The sequence below is a fragment of the Jaculus jaculus genome, chromosome 3 (genome assembly GCF_020740685.1).
Source record: "Jaculus jaculus isolate mJacJac1 chromosome 3, mJacJac1.mat.Y.cur, whole genome shotgun sequence".
Classification (NCBI taxonomy): domain Eukaryota; kingdom Metazoa; phylum Chordata; class Mammalia; order Rodentia; family Dipodidae; genus Jaculus; species Jaculus jaculus.
The window spans coordinates 150,251,651-150,277,743 of record NC_059104.1 but is presented as its reverse complement, the minus strand read 5'-3'; the positions used below and the strand labels follow the sequence as shown (position 1 = coordinate 150,277,743).

The 26,093-nt window shown below is 44.7% G+C and overlaps 1 protein-coding gene and 1 non-coding gene across 2 annotated transcripts in view; one reads left to right on the top strand and one right to left on the bottom strand.

Annotated features, from left to right (window-relative positions):
- Window positions 1–667: 667 nt before the first annotated feature.
- The window catches only part of Znf592 (zinc finger protein 592), a 67,516-nt gene continuing 42,090 nt past the window's right edge, over window positions 668–26,093 (bottom strand). The window contains exons 4-10 of the mRNA XM_045145010.1: window positions 12,994–13,172; window positions 7,662–7,838; window positions 7,260–7,419; window positions 6,859–7,146; window positions 6,503–6,615; window positions 5,753–5,888; window positions 668–4,562 (exon numbers count right to left, since the gene is read on the bottom strand). Coding sequence (XP_045000945.1) covers window positions 4,035–4,562; window positions 5,753–5,888; window positions 6,503–6,615; window positions 6,859–7,146; window positions 7,260–7,419; window positions 7,662–7,838; window positions 12,994–13,172 — 1,581 coding nt within the window. The 3' untranslated portion in view covers window positions 668–4,034. The remainder of the gene's footprint in view (window positions 4,563–5,752; window positions 5,889–6,502; window positions 6,616–6,858; window positions 7,147–7,259; window positions 7,420–7,661; window positions 7,839–12,993; window positions 13,173–26,093) is intronic.
- LOC123459613 lies at window positions 22,823–22,929 on the top strand. Its single transcript, XR_006636372.1, has one exon. It is a non-coding gene; the product is annotated as a U6 spliceosomal RNA (small nuclear RNA).

The window sequence follows — 26,093 nt, the reverse complement described above, 5'->3', positions numbered from 1 at the left end:
GAAAGGGGAGGGAGGTAAGGAAAATGAACATCAACCTCTGACCTTCACACGTACACAGAGTTTTAGGCTCTGCTCTTTGCTTTGTGGCCCAAGACATCCTGTACTTACTCCCTAAGGCTGCTGTGTCATCTGCTGGAAAAGGTGAATGGCAGCCTGAACCCTTGAAGAAGGCAAGAGGACATGTTGTTGAATCTAGAAGGTCCTGCCTTGATCAGGTCAGATCCTGACCTGTAGCTGCAGTTGCAATTGCCAATTGATTCAGATTCATTCACACATGCATTCACTCATTCATCCATACATTCTTCTCTTAAAATATTTTTATTTATTGATTTGCAAGCAGAGACAGATAGAGGGAAGAGAGACAGAGAGAATGGGCACATCAGGGCCTCCAGCCACTGCAAACAAACTGCAGATGCATACTGGTTTTACCTGGGTACCGGGGAATTGAACCTGGTCATCAGGTTTTGCAGGCAAGTGCCTTAACTGCTGAGCCATCTCTCCAGTCCTCATCCATACATTCTTTGAACAACTATTGTATGCAAAAAAAAAAAAAAAAAAAAAAACTGAACTAGAAGCTTTGAAAGAATTAACATTGACCCAGTGTATGAGTTTGGAACAATCTCCAAAATACTATGTAAATGAAAAGAGCAAGCTTCAGAACATTGAGTATAGAATGCTACTGTTTGTATTAAAAATAGATATATAAATATACATATTTATAAACTTGCAAATGCATAGAATTGCTCAAGAGGGGATACACAAGATATAGATAACAGTGATTAACTCTGGCGAGGGGATTGGAGACTGACCTCCATCGGGAAGTTCACTTTTCATTTCATATTGTTGAATGTCTTCCCATATATATGTATCAATTTTTCAAACAAAAAATAAGAGCTACCTGGTATTGAATGTACAGTGGTGAAAAAGACAGAGGTGTCTCAGTTTGTGAAAGGGCAAAGAAGAATGGAACACTTTGGGCCACAACTGGTAAGTATTTAAAACCCAGACCGTTTACATAAGGGGGAAAGATTTTTTTTCTACAATATAGTTAGCTCAAGGTAATTCGGCATATCATTTTACAGAGATAAAGCATTTAGAGAATAAATACTAGTCATTTGTCAAGCCTCAGTGTATTCAATGGTAGTTTCTAGAGGGTAGGGATCTTATCTAACTTGATCAGTAGAGTATTCACTGCAGCAGTTAAGTGCCTGTTACAGCAAGCATTCTCTCATGGTGACAAATGATAGTACAACCATTAAAAACATCATGAAAGAGATCAGAAGATATTGGGCTCTGAGAGATTCATGTGTTCCCTGGGAGAGTCAGGCAACCTCTTCTCGATAGTCATCAAGAAATGGTCTTCAAACAACAAAGTAAACCCCAGTGAGAATGGATGGTTGTAGGACACTGCCTGTGCATGTGTAGGGCCCTCCTTGGGGTGACAAGGCACAGATGGACTCTAGGGAGGACCTAACACTATAGGGCAAGGGCACCCTACCTGTTTGGAAAGTAGAAAAGTGGGCTTTGGGTGGCTGCATACCACTGACAGGTTGACAGCAGCCAAAGCAGCCTTGGTCACTAAGGCAGAACAGTGGTTGACAAGCTTGATTCAGCACCAACATTATAGGTGGCCCAACATGTCTGTCATTTAACTTCCCTGGGAAGTTTTCTTCTCTGTAAAATAGGGAATAACTGATATCCATGTAAGGATTAAATGAGTCCCCACAAAATGCTGGGAACATAAGCAGGGCTTAAAATACTATTATCGTTATGATTACTGGATCAGGGGTAGGTGTGCCAGGCCACTTCTTAACTGATATCCAGAATCCAAGTGAGAGCAGAGGAAGAGTGCCCCACCCTCCAAGCCCGAAAGTGCATTCTCCCCACAAATACATAGTACTCTAGAACCTAGAAAGTGCTTACCCACTCATGGTCTCATGAAAGCCCATGACAGAGGTGGGTGGGAGCTACTCGCTCTATTTTGGGAGCAGGGGCTGTGAGGTTAGGAGTCGGTTAAAGGCAGGCAGAACCCAGGCCATGACCCAGACTTACTACTGAGCAGTCAGTCTGGCATTCTTCCACCCCAGGAAGACATGTTTAGTGTCAGGCAGACCCTCAGTTTCCTCACCTCCTCCACCTGTGCTCTAGCTATCATGGTTTCTGAACAAGAAGGAATTCAGCTACCACAAAGCCCTTTATCAGCCTCAAGAACCTGTTCTTGTGAATGAAGCCAGGGTACATATTTGTTCACTGCAATGGGAACTAGGAGAGGAACAATTGAGGCTTGCTCAGGCTTTATAGACAGCTGCAATAGAGCTGGCTCAGCCTCACTGCCAGCAGGGGGAAAAGGGAGGTGACAGCCTTGCCAGAAAGAACACTCATTAAAAATGGTACAGGCAGCAGTCTCTGGAGCTGAAGCAAGCACCAACCTTTCCCACCACCATTAGCCTTTCACTAAAAATTTGGCATTTGGGGAGGGGAGAGAAACACATTCTGAAAAGGTCAGGCATATTTACCCAACTTAATTCATAACTGATATTCATGCCTCCCTTGAAGGATCACCTCTAACAACCCAACCAGCACTCATTTCCCTGTACTGCACTAGATCCTGCTAGGGCCAACCCCAGGCCAGTTGGGTCAGAAGATGGAATATACCTCCCACAGAGTATTCCTTGTGCTTGGGCAAGCACTTAACTCCACCATGACTGAAAAACTCTACCTCCCAAATGTAATTTAAATTCTGTCATATCTGGATTCTCTATGCCAGTGGCAGCAATTCCATCTCTGAATGCTGTCAGAAGGTTGCACAATTCCTCCTTTCCAACCCCTCACCAATAAAGGAGTCTTTTAGGTTGAAAACCCTATGGAGAAAAAGTTACCCAAAATTTCAATAGGACTAAGCCAATGCCAGTAGGCCAGGGGAGGCTGTGGTGTCTCATAACCAATAATGAGGTGCTCCCTCTGCTCTCTAGAGAACCAAGAAGTAGGGGCTCCTGGTTTCCTAACAAGCGGCCAAGCCTGGAGCTTCCATGGACATCAAGAACACTGTTTTTCTTCAGAGATGGGACAATCAAGGGAAAACTGGGAAAAGCCTGAGGTGGAACAAGAAAGGGCCAGCTCACTTGAAGAGGAATACAAGAGCCTGCCTGCATGGTAAGAAGATTTTTTTTTTTATTATTGAAATATAGTCTGAGCAACATGAGTGTGGCAGAGAGGAAGAGGGGCTGGCCTGCCTACAGCAGCAGCCTCTCTAATGGCACAGGAGCAAGAATACAAATATCCCAACATCTGGGTGCCCCAAGCCCCACTTCAGAGAATACAGGCCAGCAGCAGAGAGGACAGCCATCTGCAGCTTCTTCTGAAAAGGGGCTGGCTCTCAGCACCTGCCTACTTTGGCCACACCTCCTGCTGATCCCAGTTGCAAGCAGAAGTGTACTAAAGTTTCTCCCACCCAGAGACATGAGCCAGTGTGACAATTAAGTCCCCAGGACTATTTCTGAGGAAAAGAACCAAAGAAGACAGGAAGGAAAGTTAAGGAGACCAAGCCAGGCTGGGAAGAACTCTCCCCGAGGGACTGTGCCAGTACCCTTCAACCCTCCCCCCTTCTCAGGCTGTGAAGGCTGGAAGGAGAGTTGGGGCCTGCTGGGAAATAGAGCTCTGAGGAGTCCCCTGCTAAAGGCAGCAAGTGGGGGGACCCAGAAGAACACAGTCACTGAGGGATTTCAAGCTGAGGTGACAGCACTGGGGTTGCACTACAGAGTAGCCTGGAGTTAGAAAGACACAGATGAGAATTGGGGTACCAAGAAGCAGCACAAAGCCATAAATAACAGAAATAAATTCAGAGCTGTGAGGGTCCTGGGTGACCCTACATTTCCTGGGGCTAGGAAACATCTAGAATCACAGCTCAGAGCAAACACTGCTCCAGATCACAGTGGCCACACAAACCCTGGGGCACAGCCTTTTATTTCCCACAGTCTGCAGGGCAAATGGAGGACGCCATGGCCGTTCCAACACCACCACTGCAAAGCCTCTGGTCACACCTGAGGAGGGGATAGTGCATGGCTGTCCTGGTCCCGAGAGGCCTGTGGTTGATTCTGAGCATCTTGGGCACCATCTTCCTCCAGGTCCAGGCATAGTGATCTCCTTGCCTCTAGGTCAGCCACCAAAGGTTCACTGGCACATTCTTCCAGTCCATTCTCTCTCATTTCCATGGCCACATCCTCCCCAGAACACTCCTCAGGATCTGCTGACTCGACCTTCACCTCTACAATCTCTTCTTCCTCTTCCTCCTCCTGGTCTCTTACTTTGTGAACAATGAAGAGATGGCGGCTGAGGGAACTGGCAGAGGTGTAGCACAAACCACAAAGGAGACACTGGGCTGTGGAGCTGTCCACTTGGTGCTGAGGTATATGGCTCTGAAACTCAAGCCCAGAGTCTGTAGCAAAGCTACATTTTGCACACTGAAACAGGGACTTGTGCCTTTTGGTGGAAGAGACAGCTGCACCATTCCTGGTGCTTGGAACATCCTCTGCTTCACTTATTGGTCTTTTCAGATGGTTCACCTGAAAGGAAATACAATGTAAACAGAGACCAGACTGAGCCTGGATGTGTGTGTGTGTGTGCATGTGTGCTTGCATGTGGCACACGCATGTGCACACACACACATAAATTAAAATATTTAATTAAAAAATACAAATCCACCAGCAAGTAAAGAAAGAATGAAACCTGGCCTGAGCAGCTCCATCTTTGAGGGCTTTAGCTTCGTCAGCCACGTCAGAGTCTATACCCAGTGCCACAGTCTCCCTTTCTCTCTATCAGCCACATCAGAGGCCGCATCCAGTGCCACAGTCTCCCTTTCTCTCTATGAGCCACGTCGGAGGCCGCACCCAGTGCCATGGTCTCCCTTTCTCTCTATCAGCCAAGTCAGAGGCCGCACCCAGTGCCACGGTCTCCCTTTCTCTCTATGAGCCACGTCGGAGGCCACACCCAGTGCCTCGGTCTCCTGTTTTCTCTCTCATTTTTTTTTTTTCTCTTGGTTTTTTGAGTTAGGGTCTCACTCTAGCCAAGGATGACCTGGAACTTACTATACACAGCCCAGGCTGGTCTCAAACTCAGGGTGATCCTGCTACTCCAGGGTACCACAACACTTGGCTAATATGTGAGGGTCATTTGTTGCCATAAACAAATGAATGACTTTGTGTGGGTGCTAGGGAATTAAACCCAGGCTGGCAGGCCTTACAGGAAAGTGCCTTTAGCCACTGAGTACAATCAGGGTGCTCCAAAAGCTCACCAGAAACAGAATGGAGTCATGTGACAGGATTAAGGGAATAGGGAAAGAGACCAGCATAGCAGGTTCTTGGCTTCCCACAACCAGAGGAGCAAAGAAGTGATGATCTTCCCCTAACAAGAAGACAGTCCTGCCTGCCTCTGTCTCACAGGACTGCTAGGAGGCAGAAGCAGGATCACAGTGACGGGAAAACAGAAATAAAATGGCCAATCAATTGCTCTGTGGGTCCTGTCCTCTACATGTATGCAGTGTTCCAGAGGAAAGATGTCATTCTGCTTGTCTTGTGGCCATAAGTACTGATGGGATCCAGTAGTTTTTCGGGGTTTTTTTTTTTTGTTTTCTTTTTTTTTGAGGTAAGGTCTCACTCTACTCACCATGCCCAGCTCTCAGTAGCCCTCTTAATGCCTTTCCAGCCCCAGGCTTCACTGAGTAGGCAACTCTAGAAAGCAGCCAGTCCACACTCACCTGAGAGGAATGTCTGCCTGCAGGTCTGACTTTGGACGTCTGGCTCACATCAGGGTTTCTGATACCATGCATAAGGCTGATGTGGCTCTCCAGGAGGGAGGGCCGAGGAAAACTGGGGCTGTCCTCAGTACAGTACCTGTAGCAGCACAATCAGAGAGGTGAGTACCACCCTCATGTTCCCCAAGTGTCTTTACACATACCAGAAGGGAGAGATGATCAAGCAGGCAGACTGTCATATTCTTGGACTATCTGGTGCTGGTGTAGGCATTTCCAACCAGATCCAGCTAGCAAGACAGCTACAGGGGCAAACAGCATATCAAAAGGCTTACATGCTTAATACCAGACCCTCAACCATTATCTCACTCCCTGACAGCTCCACCCAGAGGCCCTAGTACTAAACCAGCAGTCCGTATGAAAGGGCCATGGCATGTCCTAGAACTTAGGCAGATGGTCGGCATAGGGGAATGTGGTCACATCACCAAATCTATGTTCAAATGTCAGACCTCTCACCACTGAGTGAGTCCAGGGATGGAGAGTGGGATAGGAATGGTTCAAGGATCTACCTGGAAGGCCCTGGAAGCTGTTTTCTGACCTGTTTGATTTCTGACTTAGCCACAGCATCTTCCCCTTAGGAACTCATTGTCTCTTGCCTGAAGCACTTGATCTCACAGCAGAGAAAAGCCCCAGTAGGGCCACAGAAATGGCCTTTCAAACTTCAGAAGGCCTCCTCATTTGCACCTCCTGACTCACCCGCAAGTGTAGACCTTCTTTACTGTGTCATGGTTGTTGCGGATATGTTTGCGCAGGCTGTTAGGGGTGTGGAAAGACTGTTCACACTGCCGACATGGGTACCGCTTCAGAATCTAAGAAAACAAAAAACAGGTCCCTAGGCAACAGAACCCTAAGATAGTTTTGGGTACATCTTTCTTCTCAGAGGATATGGACAGAAAGGAAGACACACCCAAAGACCTCAAGGTCTGTAGTACCCACCCTGCCCAAAGCATCAGGGACCTGAAGGGATCAGCTACAGAAGAGGGTCCTAAGGTAATAGGACAGCAGGCCCAGGGAATCCGTCCATGGTTGTGCTGCCACGTAGCTGCACTTACTCGACCATGGCTCTTTTTCATGTGAGACACATAGCTCTCTCGGTCGGGAACCCACTCCTGACACTCCTGGCAGGTCCAACCAGTAGTCCTCATTCGGGGTCTGGCTTCAGCCCTCCGATGGGCTTCTGTCCGGCCCCAACGACCAGCAGGCAGGGAACTACCTCGAGCAGCCACATTCGTGGCTGGGGGCTCAGTGGGAGCTTTTGAGCCAGGGCGACTAGAGGATGTGTCTGTTGAAGACTGAAGGCTTGACAGCTCATCCACGTTCCGGGGAACACCGTGGGTGCTCTGGGGATGGGGAGAGCGATTACTGATTGGGCAAGGGGAAAGATGCACAGAGTCAGACCCCCAGCCTGAAGCATGTTCCCTTCTCCCCAGCCTCCTCCACCAAAGCACCCCACCTTGACATGCTGCATCAACTCCGGTTTCTGCAGGAACAAGAGTGGGCACTCTGGGCACTTGAAGACCCCTGCCTGTGTCTTGCTGACATTCTGGTAAAAATGTTGTTGAATGTGCCTCTTCTTGTTGAAGACCATTTCACAGGAACATTTATAAATGAGCCTGTTGAGACAAGCCCCAGGGGTGTGAGGTGCCTAGGGCTCCACTGGCAGAAAGACACAGCCCTTCCACCCTGTCAACTCTTCCTGAGCCAGCAAGCATCCTTCCCTGACATGGGACATCTTCAGGAGATCCCATACATCTCTGCCATGGCCTCAGTGCCTAACCCAAATTCATACCACTTCTATAGTATCCATGCCACCCTCTTTGCCCCAGGGGCCTGCTTGCCCTGCTGTTGCACTCACTGTGAGGGTCTGTGGGGTTGGGTGGGATGTTGGGTGGTACTGTGGTCCATGGTGCTGCTGGCAGTCTTGAAGGCCATGGGGCAGAATGCACATTTGTGAAAAATCTGGCAGTGTCTCTCCTGGATGTGGCTTTTCAGCAAGGCCAAGGTCAAGTGGACGACACCACAGTGGATGCACCTGTACAACAGAGGTGGGGGAGGGTTAGGCCCGGGGTAGTGCTAGACGAGTGACAGGGCAGGAGCCAAGCCATGTCAGGGGCCCCACATTCACTCCAGCATGTAGGCTGCAGCCTCTGCGTGCACATCCTGACAGCATGCTTGCTGCAATCTGTACAATGTGGAACCCCAAGCCCCCATGAGCTCAAGTCCATATCTGGTAGACAATGGAAAGAAATCCTAACCCTTCTGCAACAGCCATCCTCTTGTATACTAAAAACTGTAGGCTACTCAAGAGAAGAAGGTGGCGGGAATGGAGAGGGAGGAGGATGGTTTAGTGATGATGCAAGTGGCAATGGCATCAATTTAGAATGTGTTGCAACTGCAGAAGCCCCGGGAGTCTTTCAGAAGGAAGCTGCAGAAAGCCTTTGCCTTCCCACGCACTGCCGCGCAGACAGCAGGGATGGCCCTCAACCGATACATAGTCAGCAATGCAGTGTGCCCAGCAATGACCGCTACATTCGAACAAACTCTTTTGAGCTCAGGGGATGTTACATAGAGTAGCACTATCCAGGGGGAATTGCTGTGAGGACAGAGCCATTCTGTAGTTGCACTATCTATGTGGCTGTGTACGTTTAAATTTAAAGTAATGAAGTAGCATTAAAATTTTGTTTCTGGGCTGGAGAGATGGCTTAGTGGTTAAGCCCTTGCCTGTGAAGCCTAAGGACCCCAGTTCGAAGCTCGATCCCCAGGACCCACATTAGCCAGATGCACAAGGGGGCACACATGTCTGGAGTTCGTTTGCAGTGGCTGGAAGCCCTGGTGCGCCCATTCTTTCTCTCTCTGTCACTCTTACATAAGTAAAAATAAACAACAACAAATTTAAAATTTTGATTCTGCCTGGACTGAGACACTACCTCAAAAAAACAAAAACAAAAGGTTTGTTCTGGTGGTGCACACCTTTAATCCCAGCACTTAGGAGGCAGAGGTAAGAGGATCATTATGAGTGTGAGGCCACTCTGAGACTACATATTGAATTCCGGGTCAGCCTGAGCTAAAGTGAGACCCTACCTCAAAAAAACAAAATAATGAATAAATTAGTTTGTTTCTTAGCCAGGCATGGTAGCTGATGCCATAATCCCAGCACTTGCAAGGCTCAGATAGAAAGATTGCTATGAGTTCAAAGCCAGCCTTAGCTACATGGTAGCCTGGGCTATAGCATGAGACTCTTACAAAAAAATTCAGTTTCTTAGCTGACAACAGAATCATGTTGGCAAATAATTAGTAAGCCCACAGAACTAGAAAGCTATTTGTAATGAAGAGTATTCATTACTGAATTTATCCACACCTGTAATTCCAGCACTCAAGAGGCAGAGGTAGGAGGATTGCTGTGAGTTTGAGGCCAGCCTGAGACTACATAGTGAATTCCAGGTCAGCCTGGACTAGAGCGAAACCCTTTTCAAAAACAAATAGGGCTGTAGAGATGGCTTAACTTGCAAAGCCCAGGAACCCAGGTTCAATTCCCCAGTACCCACTTAAAACCTGATGCACAAAGTGGTGCCTGAACCTGGAATTTGTTTGCAGTATCTGGAGGCCCTGGCATGCCCATTTCTCTCTCTATTTATCTCCCTCCTTTCTCTTTCAAATAAGTAAAAAAAAAATAGGCTCTTGTTTCAATCTCCAGAGTCAGAAACAAAGTTAAAAAATGTAAAACAACTTCTGGCCCACAAGTGTTTCCATACCAAAAGATGTTACAAAAAGGAAAACACCCACATATTTCTAAAGTGGCCAACTACACATGAGATAGGCAGTCTTTCTCCCTTTTCAGTCTCTCACACATGCCCACTCACACAGATTTATTTGTGCAGTTTGACTAAATTTCTACAGAAATAATATAAATATACTCTTCTCAAAAGCCAATTAAAGTTCATATTATCCAGTCCATATTCTTTGAAAAACTTCATTGAAAGTAAAAACATGGGGCTGGAGAGATGGCTCAGCAGTTAAAGGCGTTTGCTTGCAAAGCCAGACAGTCCAAGTTCAATTTCCCAGTACCCACGTAAAGCCAGAGGCACAAAGTGGTGTATGCATGGAGTTTGCCTGCAGTGGCAAGAGGCCCTAAGATGCCCATACTCACATTCTCTCTCTTTCCAACCTCCGCTTAAAGACACAAAGTCTGCTGTCCTGGGTTCAATTCCCCAGTGCCCACGTAAACCCAGATGCACAAAGTAGCATATGAATTTGGAGTCTGTTTGCAGTAGCAGGAGGCCCTGGTGCACCCATACTCTCCCCATTCCCCTAATAAATAAAAAAATATTTTTTTTAAGTAGCATGTGCAGGTCAGGCATGGTGGTGCACGCCTTTAATCCCAGCACTGGGGAGGCAGAGTTAGGAGGGTCACAGTGAATTCGAGGCCACCCTGAGACTACATAGTGAATTCCAGGTCAGCCTGGGTTAGAATGAAACCCTACCTAAAAAATAAATAAATAAATAAATGTATCTTTAAATTAGGTGTGGTGACAAACACCTTTAATCCCAGCACTTGGAAGGCTGAGGTAGGAAGATTGCTATGAGTTTGAGGCCAGCCTGAGATTACAGAGTAAAATCCAGGTCAGCTGGGACTGGAGTGGGAAGAAATATCTGCAAATTATGTACCTAAGAAGGAATTTAGTCAAACTAACAAATATTGGCAAAGATAGCAAGAACAGCTTTGGAAAACTATCTGGTAGCTCCTCAAGAAGTTACATATAAACTTTTCCACTCCTACAAATACACTCACAAAAAAAGGAAAACAGCCCAGAGGTAGCTCATCCCCATAATCCTAGTCCTCTAGAAGCTTAAGCAGATGGATCACCAAAAATTTAAGGCCAGCCTAGACTATACAGTAAGTTCCAGGTCAGCCGGGACTAGAATGAGACCCCACCTCACAAAAACCATGGCTAATGCACTTACCATTTAAGTGTAAATACCTGAGCTCAGTTCCTCTGAACTCATGCAAAGCTAGACACTTTAGCAGGAGCACCTATAACCCCAGCCAACACCAACAAGGGAGGCAGACTTAAAAGAATCCCTTGGGGAGCTGAAGAGATTGTTCAGTGGTTAAGGTACTTGCCTGAAGAGCCTAACGACCGCCGTTGATTCCTCAGTATCCACATAGAGCCAAATGCACAAAATGGTGAATGTATCTGGAGTCCATTTGCAGTGGCTGAAGTCCCTCACACACCCATTCTATCTGTCTGTCTTCCATCTCTCTCTACTTGCAAATAAATAAAATTAAAAAAAAAAAAAAAAAGAAGAAGAATGCCTTAGAAGCTTGTGGGCCAGCTAGCTGGTGAGCACAGAGATGAACACAGAAACCTGGCCTGAAACAAGATGGAAGACAAGGGCTAACCTGTATACATGTTGCCTGTACTCACGCACGTAAACATGCACACATACTCAGAAAAGAAGGGCTGGAGAGATGGTGCAGCAGTTGAGCCGTTTGCCTGCAAAGCCTAAGGACCCAGGTCCGATTCCCCAGGACCTACTTAAGCCAGATGTACAAGGTGGCACATGCGTCTGGAGTTTGTTTGCAGTGGCTGGAGGCTCTGTCATGCCCATTCTCTCCCTCTTTCTCCCCTCCCCTCATTCATAAATAATAAAATATTTTTTAAAAGAAAGAAAGAAAAAGCAACAGGGGCTGGGAAAATGGCTCAGTTATTAAAGGCTTTGCTTGCAAAGACTGCAAGACTGGGCTCAATTCCCCAGCCACCCATGTAGAAGTGGACAGGCAGTCATTCATTTGTGGCTGCAAGAAACCTTGGCATGCACGTACATGCAAGTGCACACACACACACACACATACATACATGTATGCATATTTATATGTGTGAGTACTTGTGGGGGGGTGCATAAACATGTGGGGTGTGTGTGTGTGTGTGTGTGTGTGCGTGTGTGTAGGCTAGAAGTTAACATTGAGTATCTTTTGCAATTTCTACCTACTTTATTTTATTTTTTTAAATATATTTTAACTTTTTTTCTTTTTTTAAAATTTTTTTATTTATTTATTTGAGAGCGACAGACACAGAGAGAAAGACAGATAGAGGAAGAGAGAGAGAATGGGCGCGCCAGGGCTTCCAGCCTTGCAAATGAACTCCAGATGTGTGCGCCCCCTTGTGCACTTGTGCATCTGGCTAACGTGGGACCTGGGGAACCGAGCCTCGAACCAGGGTCCTTAGGCCTCACAGGCAAGCGCTTAACCGCTAAGCCATCTCTCCAGCCCACTTTTTTTCTTTTTTAACATGTTTATTTGAGAGAGAAAGAGGCAGAGAGGGAGAGAATGGGCGTGCCAGGGCCTCCAGCCACTGCAAAAAATTCTAGACATATGCGCCACCTTGTACATCTGGCTTACATGGGTCCTGGGAAATCAAACCTAGGTCCTTAGGCTTTGTAGGCGAGTGCCTTAACTGCTAAGCCATCTGTCTAACCCTATTTTTAACTTTTTTATTTATTTGCAAGCAGAGACAGAAAGAGAATGGGTGTGCCAGGATCTCAAGCTACTGCAAACAAACTTCACATATGTATGCACCACTTTGTGTACCTAGCTTTATACAGGTACTGGAGAATCAAACCCTGGTCGTTAGGCTTTGCAGGCAAGCACCTTACCTGCTGAGCCATCTCTTCAGCCTTCTCCACTGTTTTTGAAGCAGGGTGTCACACTGAACACAGAGCTTGCCTATTTGGCCAGACTAGCTATCCAGCAATGGAATAACAGGGGTGTGTGCTGCCATGCCCAGGTTTTATGTGGGTGTTGGGGTCCAAAGTTTCTCATGCTTGCATGGAAAGCACTTTAACCACCGAGCCTTCTCCCTAGCCTGGTTATTTAAGATAATGTCTCATGTCTCATGTAACACAGGCTGATCTTGAACTCCTGATCCTTCTGCTTCCAGCTCCCAAATGTTGAGATTACAGGAATGCACCACCATGACCAGACTAATATAGTGTTTTTAAAAACTCTATAATCTTCTTCCTCTTACCCTTGCTATCCTCGATAAAATAAAAAATGTCTGTCTATAAACTAGTCAACATTCTTATCCTATTGAGCTCTTAAAACTAAATTTGAGTATAAAATAAGTTCCAGGTTAGGAAAAGAATTGGCCACTGGGCAATACCAGGACAATGAGCCAGGTAGCACCCACCTGTAGCCCACCTTGCGGGCATAGTGCAGGCAATTCTCCTTTACGTGGGTCTGGAAGTAGGCAGAACGACAGAGGACCCCACATTCCGGACAGCAGTAGGGGGACTTGTGTGCATGAATCCGCTGGTGCGCACAGAAACTGCACTGGTTGGGCAGCAGCATCTGGCATACCTGGCAAGTCTAGGAAAGAACACCAAGAAAGCAGATGATGCACGTGCCACAGACCCATGGCTTTCCCATTAGAGCTGTGTGGCTCTCCTAGGGTGAAAGTTGGAATATTCTCCTCTCCTTCCTCAACCATCCTCATTTCCAACTCTCTAAAATATTTGTGTGGGGCATTTTGTACCAGGTGTGGTGGCGCACACCTTTAATCCCAGCACTCAGGAGGCAGGAGGATTGCCATGAGTTAGAGACCACCCTGAGACTACATAGTGAATTCCAGGTCAGCCTGGGCTAGATGAGACCTTAACTTGAAAAAACAAAACAAAAAACCCAAAAACCAACATTTGTGATGCCCTTGGACATTATGCAACCAATGATACTGACACTCAAGCAAGTGTTACCACCTTACTAGATAGAGACAGACCTGACCCTATCTTCCCTGTATACCTCTAGGGCTGAAAGGGTTTCTTTCCTCTAATGGGCAGAGCCTAGTTTACAGGAAGACAGCACTAGACTACCTGGTGCTTGAATCCCAGGCAGGCCTTTCCTATCTTCTTAGTAAAAAAGGGGACACATAGACTGCTCAATGAAGGGGCTCACAGGGAAAAATTGTTAGAGGAAACAGGAAAAGCTCTCTCTTTATGATGCAAAATCAAAATACTGCTTTGTTAAGTGAGTTATTCTATACAGTATGCACATCAATATAATTACAATTTAAAAAAAATTTTTTTGTGGGGTGACAGCAACCTGTAAGTCTAGTGCTTGAAAAATGGAGATGGGGATCCTCCAAGCAGCCTGGCTAGCTAGACTAGCTAAATCAGCTCTGGCATCAAGTGAGACCATACCTCATTCAGTAAAGAGAGTAAGAGAGGAAGATATTGATGTCAATCTTTGGCCTCCACATATGAACACATGGGCACCCCCACACACATACATGAAATGAAAATGCATATACACACGCACACACACCCTACACATTTACACACACAAAATTAAACCTTCCTGGGATGGAGTGATGGCTTAGTGGTTGAGGCACTTGCCTGAGAAACCTAAGGACCCATGTTCGACTTTCCAGGTCCCATGTAGGCCAGGCGCACAAAGGTGAGAGAAGCATAAGGTTGCACATGTCTACTAGGTGGTGCAAGTGTCTGGAGTTCAATTGCAATGGCTGAGGCCCTGGTGGGCCACTTCTCTCTCTTAAAAAAAAAAAAAAAAACACACTTCCCTATGGTATGGGACCTGAACCAGAGCTTTGTGCTAGTATTCTATGCAAGTGTTCTACCACTGAACTATATCCCTGGCTCTAAGCTCTCTGTTTTAATGAAAAAGCCCAGAAAGGGAACTGGGAAGATGGATTAACAATTCAAGAGTGCTTGCTATGCAAGTATGAGGGCTGGAGACTGCCCTAGTTGGATTACCCAGGACCCACATCAACAGCTGGGCATGGCCATGCATATCCATAACCCCATTTAGGTTGGCAGGGGGCAGAGAATTGCCAGGACTTGCTGACCAGAAATAGCAAAAATGGCAGCTCTATCTCCAAGAAACTGGTGGATGAGCATGCATGTGCACAGGTCATTAAATCTGCACATACATACACAGCAGGCATCATATCATACTCCACATATACTCTACACACACAGTAAGGGGCTGGAGAGATGACTCAGCAGTTAAAGGTACTTGCTTGCAAAGCCTGACAGCCTGGTTTGATTCCCCAGTGCCCATGTAAAGCCAGATACAAAAAGTGGCACATGCATCTAGAGTTCATTTGTAGTGGCAAGGGACCCTAGTGCACTCATTCTTCTCTCTCTCCTTGCAAATAAATAAATTTAAAAAAATAAATAAACAACAGGTGGGCTGGATAGATGACTTAGTGGTTAAGCACTTGCCTGTGAAGCCTAAGGACCCCAGTTCAAGGCTCGATTCCCCAAGACCCACGTAAGCCAGATGCACAAGGGGGCACACACATCTGGAGTTCGTTTGCAGTGTCTGGAGGCCCTAGCACACCCATATTCTCCCTCCCTCTCTCTCTCTCTCTCTCTCTTTCTCTCTCTCTGCCTCTTTCTTTCTCTGTGGCTCTCAAATAAAAAATTTAAAAAAATTAAAATATGCAGCAAGAAAAAAAAAAAACAGAATGAAGCTGGGCAGGGGGGCTCAGGCCTATAAGCCTAGCACTAAAGAGACTAAGGTGGACGTCTGCAAATTCCAGGCCAGCCTCAGTTACATAGATAAGATTCTGTCTGGGGGTTGGGGGCAAAGGCAGTTGTTTATAGATCTTCACTGTTAAAACTTGCCCAGTTTTCTGGGTTCTAATACAAAAAGTACAACTCTTCCTCTTCTCTCTATTCTTTGGCAAAATCTTAAGCATGCTTGTCTTGCCCCCTGGGTTTTCCAGCTGTTTCTCTAAGACCTGCTCAGCATCCCATGCAGCTGCATTCTGAATTCCAGTCCTGAACTTAACCTGCTTTCTTGGATCCTAAATCAAAAGGCATGACTATCTCTCTTCTTCTTAGCTATCTCTCTCCTCCAGAAAACTTCCAAGATTTATAGCTTGCCTGCTTCAACTTTTTTTTTTTTCCCCTCAAAAAGTAAAATAAGCCAGGCATGGTAGGTGCATGCTTTGATTCCAGCACTCAGGAGGCAAAAGTAGGAGGATCACTGTGAGTTTGAGGCCACCCTAAGACTACATAGTGAATTGCAAGTCAGCCTAGGCTAAAGTGAGACCCTGACTCAAAAAAAAAAAAAAATAGTAAAATAAGTAAATAAAATAGCCCCCAAACTAAGGCAAAGGAGCAGAAAAGTAGGAGGGATGAAGTGGGGAGGTAAGAGGGAAGAAAGAATAAATAATCCCATCATTTAAAAAATGAGTATCAAGCTGGAGAGATAGCTTACTGGTTAAGGGACTTGCCTGTAAAGCCTAAAGATCCAGGTTTGATTCCCCAATACCCACATAAGCCAGATGTACAAGGTAGCACATGCATCTGGAGTTTGTTTGCAGTGGCTAGAGGCCTTGGCATGCTCATATTCTCTCTCTCTCTCTGCTTATTTGTCTCTCACACAAATAAATTTTTAAAATATGAGTATCAATATAAATTTGTAGTTTTCCCTTCCTTCTGTGAAAAGTACGTTTTTCCCAGCTCTGACTATTGAAAAGGCCCAAGAAGATAAATCCAGTAGGAAGAAGCTTATCTAGTCCCCAGATACTAGATACTTGTGGCCTCTAAAATACAATTGATTCCTCGCTAAAAGAAACCTGGCTTCTTAGAATAATACCAATTCTATGGTTAGCAAAAGAAATGCATCCAGGACACCTTACTGGGACTAAAACTAGGAAGTTTCTCAAGAAGTATTATGTTAAAAGGACAGAAAAACAAGCTCAAGGAAGCTCTCGACCAAAAATAGAATAAATTGAGCATCAAAAGAGAGTAACTGTGCTGAGCGTGGTGACACACACAGTAGCACACAACTGTGATCACAGTGCTCAGCAGTCAGAGAAGGAAGTCCATCTCAGCTGCAGAGAGAGAGAAGCCAGCCTGGGCTACATGAGACCTTACCCCAAAATTCCAAAGAAAAAAATGAAGGAGGAGGAGATATAAAAGTCAATTAGAGCTGGGTGCAGTGGCATACACCTTTAATCCCAGTACTCAGGAAGTAGAGGTAGGAGGATCACTGTGAGTTTGAGGTTAGCCAAAAAGAGGTCCAGGTCAGCCTGAGCAGGAGTGAAAACCTACCTCAAAAAAGAAAAAAAAAAAAAAAAAAAAGCCTGGCATAATCCCAGCACTCTGGAAGTCTGGGAGGTAGAGGAGGTAGGAGGATCATGGTGAGCTTGACACCAGCCTAAGACTCCATAGCTCCATAGTGAATCCCAGGTCAGCCTGGACTAGAGTGAAACCCTACCTCGAAAAATCAAAAAAAAAAAAAAAAAAAGCCCAGCATGATGGTAGACATCTTTAATCCCAGCACTCTGGGAGGCAGAGGTAGGAGGATTGCAGTGAGCTCGACGTCAGCCTGAGACTCCACAGTGAATTCCAGGTCAGCCTGGACTAGAGTGAAACACTACCTCGAAAAACCGGAAAAAAAAAAAAAGGCATCAGAAAACAGTAAACATAAATCAGCACTGTTGTACATTGCTGGTAGGAGTATAAAATGGTGCAGTTACTATGACAGGTCCTCAAAAATTATATACAGATTTACCAAGTTATCCAGCAATGCCATTCCTGGGCATATAACCCAAAGAATGAAAAGCAAAGTCCTAGCTGGCATAGTGGCACACACCTTTAATCCCAGCACTCTAGAGGCAGAGGTAGGAGGATCGCCGTGAGCTCGAGACCATCCTGAGACTACATAGTGAATTCCAGGTCAGCCTGGACTAGAGTAGACCCTACCTCGAAAAACAAAAAAAGAAAAGTCCTAAGCAGTTCTAAGCAGACATTTATATACTTGCTAGGCAGGATGGCACTGCCTACAATCCCAGCAGATACAAAAGTATCAGGTGTTTAAGGCCAGGTACAGTGACATAGAGAGTTCATGGCCAGTCTTAGCTACATGAGTCACTGACTTAAAAAACAGATACTGGGGCTGGAGAGATGGCTTAGCGGTTAAGTGCTTGCCTATGAAGCCTAAGGACCCTGGTTCGAGGTTCAATTCCCCAGGACCCACATTAGCCAGATGCACAAGGGGGCGCACGTGTCTGGAGTTTGTTTGCAGTGGCTGGAGGCCCTGGCGCGCCCATTCTCTCTCTCTATCTGCCTCTTTCTCTCTCTGTCTGTCGCTCTCAAATAAATAAATAAATAAATAATAAACAAATTTTTTAAAAAAGATACTATGGGGCTGGAGAGATAGCTCAGTGGTTAAAACACTTGCATGCAAAGCCTAAGGGTTCTATTTTCCATTACCTATGTAAAGCCAGATACACAAAGTGGTGCATGCATCTGGAGTTCATTTGCAGTGGCTAGAGGCCCTGGTGTATCCATTATCTCTTTCTCTAATAAATAAAATACTTTTTAATTATGAAAAAAAGATACTAGGGGGACTGAAGAAATGGCTCAATAGTTAAAGGTGCTTGCTTGCAAAGCCTGATGGCCTGTGTTTAATTATTCAGCACCCAGGTAAAGCTAGATGCACAGGGTTGCACATACACCTGAGTCCATTTGCAAGAGGCCCTGGCATGCCCATACTTTCTCTCTCCCCCCCCTTCTCTCTCAAATAAATAAAAACATTTTTTTTAAATATACTGGGACTGGAGAGATGGTTCAGCAATTAAAAGTGCTTGCTTGCAAAGCCTGGTATCCTGGTTTCAAATCCCCACTACCCACGTAAAGCCAGATTCACAGGGTGGCACATACACCTGGAGTTCACTTGCAGTGGCAAAAGGCACTAATGTGCCTATTTCCTCTCTTTCTCATTCTCTGTCTCCTTGCAAACTTAATGCACACATGTTCATAATATTGGCATTGTTCAGACTGGCCAAAACAGAAGTCCAAGTATCCATCATAAATTGAGTAAACAAAATACAAGGAATATATATACACAAAGGAGTCTTGTGTTTTTTTAGATCTCTCTGTCTCAGCTTCCCAAATGTGGAAATTATAGGTATATGTCAATATACCCAGTTTAATCTAATAAAAAATAGGAATTGTGACAAATACTATATTGAAGAAGTACCCTGAGGACATGTTAAATAAGTCAGTTACAAATGGACAGATATTATAAGACTCTACTTACATAATATATCGAGAATAGTTTAATTCATAGAGACAGAAAATAGAACGGTGAGAAGGAGACTCTATCTTAAAAAAAAAAATTTCTTCTAAACTGAGTGTAGTGGCACAAATCTATATCTCAGCACTTGAGAAGTGAAAGTAGGAAGATTAAAAGTTCAAGATAATCCTTGGCCAGCCTGAACTACATAAGAGCCTGACTCAATGAAATGATAGGTAGGTAGGTAGGTAGGTGGGTGGATGGATGGATGAATGGGTGGATGGAAGGAAGGAGAAAGATGGTTCTCAGGGGCTGAGAAGAGGGGGGATGGGCATAGAGTCAAATGGGCACAGAGTTTTAATTTTACAAGATGAAATGCGTTTTAGAAATTAGCTGCACAACACTGTGAATGTACTTATCACTATTAAAATGAACAATTAAAAGTGGAAACTCCAGGAGCTGGAGGGATGGCTTAGTGGTTAAGGTGTTTGCCAGCAAAGCCAAAGGATCCATGTTCCTTTCCCCAGGACCCATGTTAGCCATATGCACAAGGAGGCTCACGCATCTGGAGTTCATTTGCAGTGGCTAGAGGCCCTGGCATGCCCATTCATTCTGTCTGTCTGTCTGTCTGTCTGTCTGTCTCTCTCTCCTTCTTTCTCTGTCAAATATATAAATAAAAAAATTTTTAAAAAGTGGAAACTCCAGGGCTGGGGAGGTAGTTCAGTTGGTAAACTGCTTACTTTACAAGCATCAGGACTGGAGTTTCATCTCCAGAACCTGTAAGGAACCCCAGTTCCTAAGGAATGACATCCAAGGTTGTCCTATGGTCTCCACATGCACTCATACATACATGTGCACTTGCCCACATATAAACACACATACATACACACATACACAAACACACACAAAAAAATATAGAAACCATGGGCTAGAGAGATGGCTTAGTGGTTAAGCGCTTGATTGTGAAGCCTAAGGACCCACGTTAGCCAGATGCACAAGAGGGTGCACGCATCTGGAGTTCATTTGCAGTGGCTGGAAGCCCTGGTGTGCCTATTCTCTCTCTCGCTTTCTGCCTCTTTCTCTCTCTCTGTCACTCTCAAATAAATAAAAATAAACAAAAAAAGTTAAAATATATATATAGAAACCTGCTGTCATGATGGTGCATGTCTTTAATTCTACTACTCAGAAGGCAGAGGTTGGAAGATTGCTGTCAGTTTGAGGCCAGCCAGAGACTACATAATGAATTACAGGTCAGCCTGGGCTAGAATGAGATCCTACTGTCATGAACCAAAATAAAAAATAAAAAACCAAAAACTTTGTTATATGCTTTCTACCAGTCTAAAAACAAATATTAAAACTGAGTCTCTTAAAAACACCATTAAGGGGGCTGGAGAGATGGCTCAGTAGTTAAAGCACTTGCCTGCAAAGTCAATTGGTCCAGGTCCGATTCCCCAGTACCCATAGAAAACCAGATGCACAAGGTGGCACATGCATCTTGAGTTCATTTGCAGTGGCTAGAAACCCTGGCATGCCCATTTATTCTCCAAATAAATAGAAAGATATTGTGTGTGTGTGTGTGTGCATCATCATTAGCTCCAGGCATGATGGTGCACAACTTTAATCCCAGCACTTGTGAAGCAGAGGTAAAAAGATCACTGACAGTTAGAGGTCAGCCTGAAACTACATAGTGAATTCCAGGTCAGCCTGGGCTATAGCAAGACCCTAACTCAAAAAAAAAATTATTTATTTTTAAATTTTTATTTATTTATTTGAGAGCGACAGACAGAGAGAGAAAGAGGCAGACAGAAAGAAAGGGAATGGGTGCGCCAGGGCCTCCAGCCACTGCAAACAAACTCCAGAATCGTGTGCCCCCTTGTGCATCTGACTAACATGGGTCCTGGGGAATCAAGCCACAAACCCAGCTCCTTAGGCTTCACAGGCAAGCGCTTAACCACTAAGCCATCTCTCTAGCCGTCCCCCCAAATATTTTTTAATAAAATAAAAAAACCACCATTAGGGACTGGTGATATAGTTTAGTTGGTAGAGTGCTCCCATGGACAAAGTCTTGGATTCCATCCCCAGGATGGATAATCTGAGTAGAGTGGTACACACCTGTAATTCCAGCACTCAGGACGTGGAGGCAGGAGGATCAGAACTTCAAGGTTATCCTATGCTAAACATCAATTTTGAGTCCAACCTGGGATACATGAGACCGTATCCCAAAATAAAAATACCACTAGGGCTGGAGAGATGGCTTAGTGGTTAAGCACTTGCCTGAGAAGCCTACGGACCTCAGTTCAAGGCTTAATTCCCCAAGACCCACGTTAGCAGATGCACAAGTGGACACACATGTCGAGTTCATTTGCAGTGGCTGGAGGCCCTGGCGCGCCTTTTCTCTCTCCCTCTGTCTATCTGCCTCTTTCTCTGTCGCTCTCAAATAAATAAACAAAAATTTCAAAATAGATAATAAGTAAATAAATAAAAATACCACTAGATTGTCAGAGCATCAAGTCACTACTCTGAAGATTGCTCATTAAAGGAAACAAACAATCTTATTTTCCAACATAAACTACATTTTTTGAGTAGCCAAAAGGCCTAGAAAAGGGAAGATTTTTATATAAAACTTCAGCTAATAGGAAAAAGAGTAAGACTTCAAAAGCACACTTTTGCAACTCCTAATAAAACTAGATTCTACTGCTTACTAGATAATAAAATCAGAGGGAAAAGGTGAAGTGCTTCATGATGAAGAAATCTGAGCCTCACCACCTAAACCCACTGACAAGGCTAGCATCATTCAAAGTAAGACCAGCAGGCACTTTGTGTCTCCTGAAGCCATGAATTAGGAAGGATACTCCTAAACTGAATCTGAATCTAATCAAGTTTTGTTTAGGGGGTGTTTTTTTTTTGTTTTTGTTTTTTTTTAGGTAGGGTTTCACTCTAGGCCAAGCTGTCCTGGAACTATCTCTGTAGTCCCAGGCTGGCCTTGAATGATCTTCCTACCTTTGACTCCCAAGGGCTAGGATTAAAGGCATGCACTACCATGCACAGCCTAATCAAGTTTTTTTTTTTTTTTTTTTTTTTTTTTGTTTGAATTCTAGTTTACAGATAAAATATGTGATATAGATTTTAAAAAAGCAATCAAATTCAGAATTGTCCTGGACAATTGTCAAGACACAAGACCCAGTTCCTTCAACATATTAATGCCATGAGAAAAAAAAATAAGGTGGTATGGGCTGGAGAAATTTCTCAATGATTAAAGAAAGGCACTGCTTGCAAAGGCTGATGGCCCAGATTTGACTTTCCAGCACCCATATAAATCCAGATGTATGAAGTGGCCCATGTGCCTGGAGTTCATTTGTAACAACAGGAAGCCCTGGCACACTCATTCTCTGTCTCTCTTTTTCAAATAAAAACATTAAAAAAAAAAAAAAAAGAAGGTTAAGAAGGTTAGAGAGATGGCTTAGCAGTTAAGACACTTGCCTGTGAAGCCTAAATACCCAGGTTCAATTCTCCAGGTCTCACATAAGCCAGATGCACATGGTGGCACATGTGTCTGGAGTTCACTTGCAATAGCTAGAGGCCTAGTGCATCCATTCTCTCCCTCCCTAGCTGTCTCTAGTAAGTAAGTAAATAAATAAATAAACAAATAAGAGGGTAGGGCTGGAGAGATAGTTAAGGTGCCTCCCTGCAAATCCTAAGGACCCATGTTCAACTCTCCAGATCCTACATAAGCCAGATGCACAAAGTGACACGTGCACAAGTTTGCCCATGCACACAACAAGGTGGCATGTGTCCAGAGTTTGATTGCAGTGGCTGGAGGCCCTGGCATGCCAATTCTCTCTCTCTCTCTCTCATTAAAGAAAAAAACTAAAAAAAAAAAAAAAGGAGAAAAAAAAGAGGGTGGAGTTCTAGTGGAGTAGAGTAAGAAAAAGTACTAGTATAAATTGAACAATTAAGAAATGTAAGCTGTGCTCGCTTCGGCAGCACATATACTAAAATTGGAACAATACAGAGAAGATTAGCATGGCCCCTGCGCAAGGATGACATGCAAATTCGTGAAGCGTTCCATATTTTTAACTCCACAATGCATGACCCATTTACATCCACAAGGAGGGCCCAATGGGAGGGGGTAGGTCATAGATGAGCCTAAACAATGGTACCAAACTGCCTGTATTTGCTGAAAAGAAAACTAATAAATTAAATTAAAAAAAAAAAAGAAAAACCAAAAATAAATAAATAAATAAAGCAAGAGATGCAGTAGAATATGAAAAAAAAAAAAAAAGAAATGTAAGCTGGGGGGCTGGAGAGATGGCTTAGCAGTTAAGCGCTTGCCTGTGAAGCCTAAGGACCCCGGTTCAAGACTTAATTCTCCAGTACCCACATAAGCCAGATGCAAAAGGTGGTGCATGCATCTGGAGCTCATTTGCAGTGGCTGGAGGCCCTGATGCGCCCATTCTCTCCCTCCCTCCCTCCCGCCCGCCCCTCCCTCTCTGTCTCTGTCTCTTTCCCTCTTTGTCACTCTCAAATAAATAAACAAAAATTAAAAAGAAATAAATAAAAAGAAATGTAAGCTGGGCTGGAGAGATGGCTTAGTGGTTAAGTTGCTTGCCTGTGAAGCCTAAGAATTTAGGTCCAATTCCACAGTACCCATGTAAGTCATATGCACATGATGGCATATGCATCTGGAATTCATTTGCAATGACTAGAGGCTCTGGAATGCCTATGCCCATTCTCTCTCTCTCTTCCTCAAATAAATTAAAAAAAAAAAACTTTAAAAAAAAAGACTGATTGAGAGGGGATATGCTGGAGAGTGGAGTTTCAAAGGGGAAAGTGAGGGGGGAGGGAATTACCATGGGATATAGTTTAAATTATGGAAATTGTCAATAAAAAATAAAAATCAAAAGAAAAGGAGCCGGGGGGTGGGGGAGAGGGTGGAAAGGGAGCTGTAGAAATGTCTTAGCAGTTAAGGCGTCTGCCTGCAAAGCCAAAGAACCTCAGTTCAATTCCCCAGGACCCATGTAAACCAGATGCACAAGGGGGCACATGCGTCTGGAGTTCGTTCGCAATGGCTGGAGGCCCTGGTGTGCCATTCTCTTTCTTTCTCTTTCAAATAAATAAATAATAAAGTTAAATAAAACAGGTAACACACACCTTTAATTCCAACACTCAGAAGGCAGAGGTAGGAGGATTGCTGTGAGTTTGAGGCCACCCTGAGACTACAGAGTGAATTTCAGGTCAGACTGAGCAAATGAAACCCTACCTCGAAAAACAAAAAAATAAAAATAAAAAAGAAAGGAAGAAAGGGAGGGAGGTAGGAGGGAGGGAGGAATAAAGAAAGAAATGGGGCTAGAGAGATTGCTCAGTACCTAAAGTGCATTGCCTGCAAAGCCTAAGGACCCAGGTTCAATTTCCTAGCACCCACATAAAGCCAGTGGCACATATGTCTGGAGTTCATTTGCAGTGGCTAGAGGCTCTGGCATACCTATTCTCTCTTCCTCTGAGATAAATAAATAAAATAAAATATTAAGAAGAGAAGAGAAGGGAGGGAAGAAGAATAGACTACCAGGATGTGTTGGCCCATACTTGGAATCTTAGAATTCAGGAATTTGAAACAAACCAGCCTGGACTACAGAGTAACACCCTATTAAAACAAAACAAAACAAAAAGAACAAAAACCACTCAGTTGGTAAAGAACTTGCCGCACAAACATGAAGACCAGACTTCGGATTCCTAGCACTCATGTAAACATCAGGTATGGTAGCAAGTGCCTGTAATTCTAGCTCTGGGAAGGTAGAGACAGGAGCATCCTCAGGGCTTCCTGGTTAGCTAGTGTAGCTGAATCAGTGAGCCCTAGGTACAGTGAGAGACTGTTTGAAAAAAAAAAAAAATTATGGTGGAGGGCATCTGAAGATTGAAGCTACTACCTATCAAGTCCAAGGGCAGCCTGGATTACACAAGGCCTTGCTTCAAAAAACAAAACAAAAAAAGTTTTTTTAAAAAAAGAAGGTATAATCCCTGTGTTGCCCTTCTGCCCTAGACAGATGGCTTGGAATGTAAGGGAAAGGATGACAAGCTTCTCTTTGTCAACGTGAAGGGAGGCAGCTGGTTCGGGAGCTCATTTCCGGGAGGAAAACAGAAGCCCAAACATGCTGTGCTAGCTATAGCCCCTGCTCCAGTGTAGCACTCCCCATCCCATCTGGGTACCTCCTGCCCTGGGTGTATGGCCTGAAGCTGGACATTGCGATAGGGAAACTCAAGCCCAGTAGCCATCAAGGCTAGTTTCTGATCTCAAGAGTTACCCACTCTCTGAGACTCAGAAGCCACATTTAGCAGCAAGAGATGTTATGAAGGATTCAAGCAAGCTCAGCTAAGAGAAGCTTTCCTGGGCAGTCTATTCAAACCCGTTTGGGTGTGTCATTATGTGGCTCCCATAGGGAAGAACAAGTCAGAGAAAATGTAGGATGGGATGCGTACCAGACTATCGTGATTTATACCTTCACAGACTTTAGAAAATCTGTAAAAACAGTATGAAAAAAAAAAAATCACAGGCTGGGTGTGGTGATATCCTTAATCCCAGCACTCAGGGGGCTAAGATAGGAGGATCATCCAGAGTTTGATTCCAGAATGGGCTACAGAGTGAATCCCAGGCCCACCTGAGTTACAGTGAGACCTGGCTTCAAAAATAAATAAATAAAAATCACAGGCTCAGCCACCAGACCTCTACTGACAAAGGTCTTCAATCACAAAATTCAGAAAAAGGAGTCATGACCCATAGCCAACTCAAGTACACTAAGACAAACAAGAACAGGGAGGCCCCTGGGGGAAGGGTAGGTGACCACATGTCATCTGACTCATCAGAAGGAAAATGGGACAGGCAAAGGTTAGAGGCCATAAGTGATGCTACACACTGAGACTGAGGCTGAGTCCTCAGCAGCAGCCCTGTAGACTTAGCAGGTTCAATCTCTTACCACTACCCAGCACTCATTGGCCAGCCACACCCAACAATTCCTTCAACTCACTCAGACCTGTGTTCCTCAAAGCTGGAATCTATACACTCCCTTTTCAAACCTAATCTTGCAGGCCCAACTTAAATCACACACAGCACTGTCACTACCTCTGCAGTCACTGAATTGGTCCCTCTGAGGCACTGATACAGCCAGGTTCTTAACCCTGTTTTAACCCCAGTCTGTTGTACATCACAGCTGTTTGGGTATGGACTGCTGCCCTTGTTGTCACCAT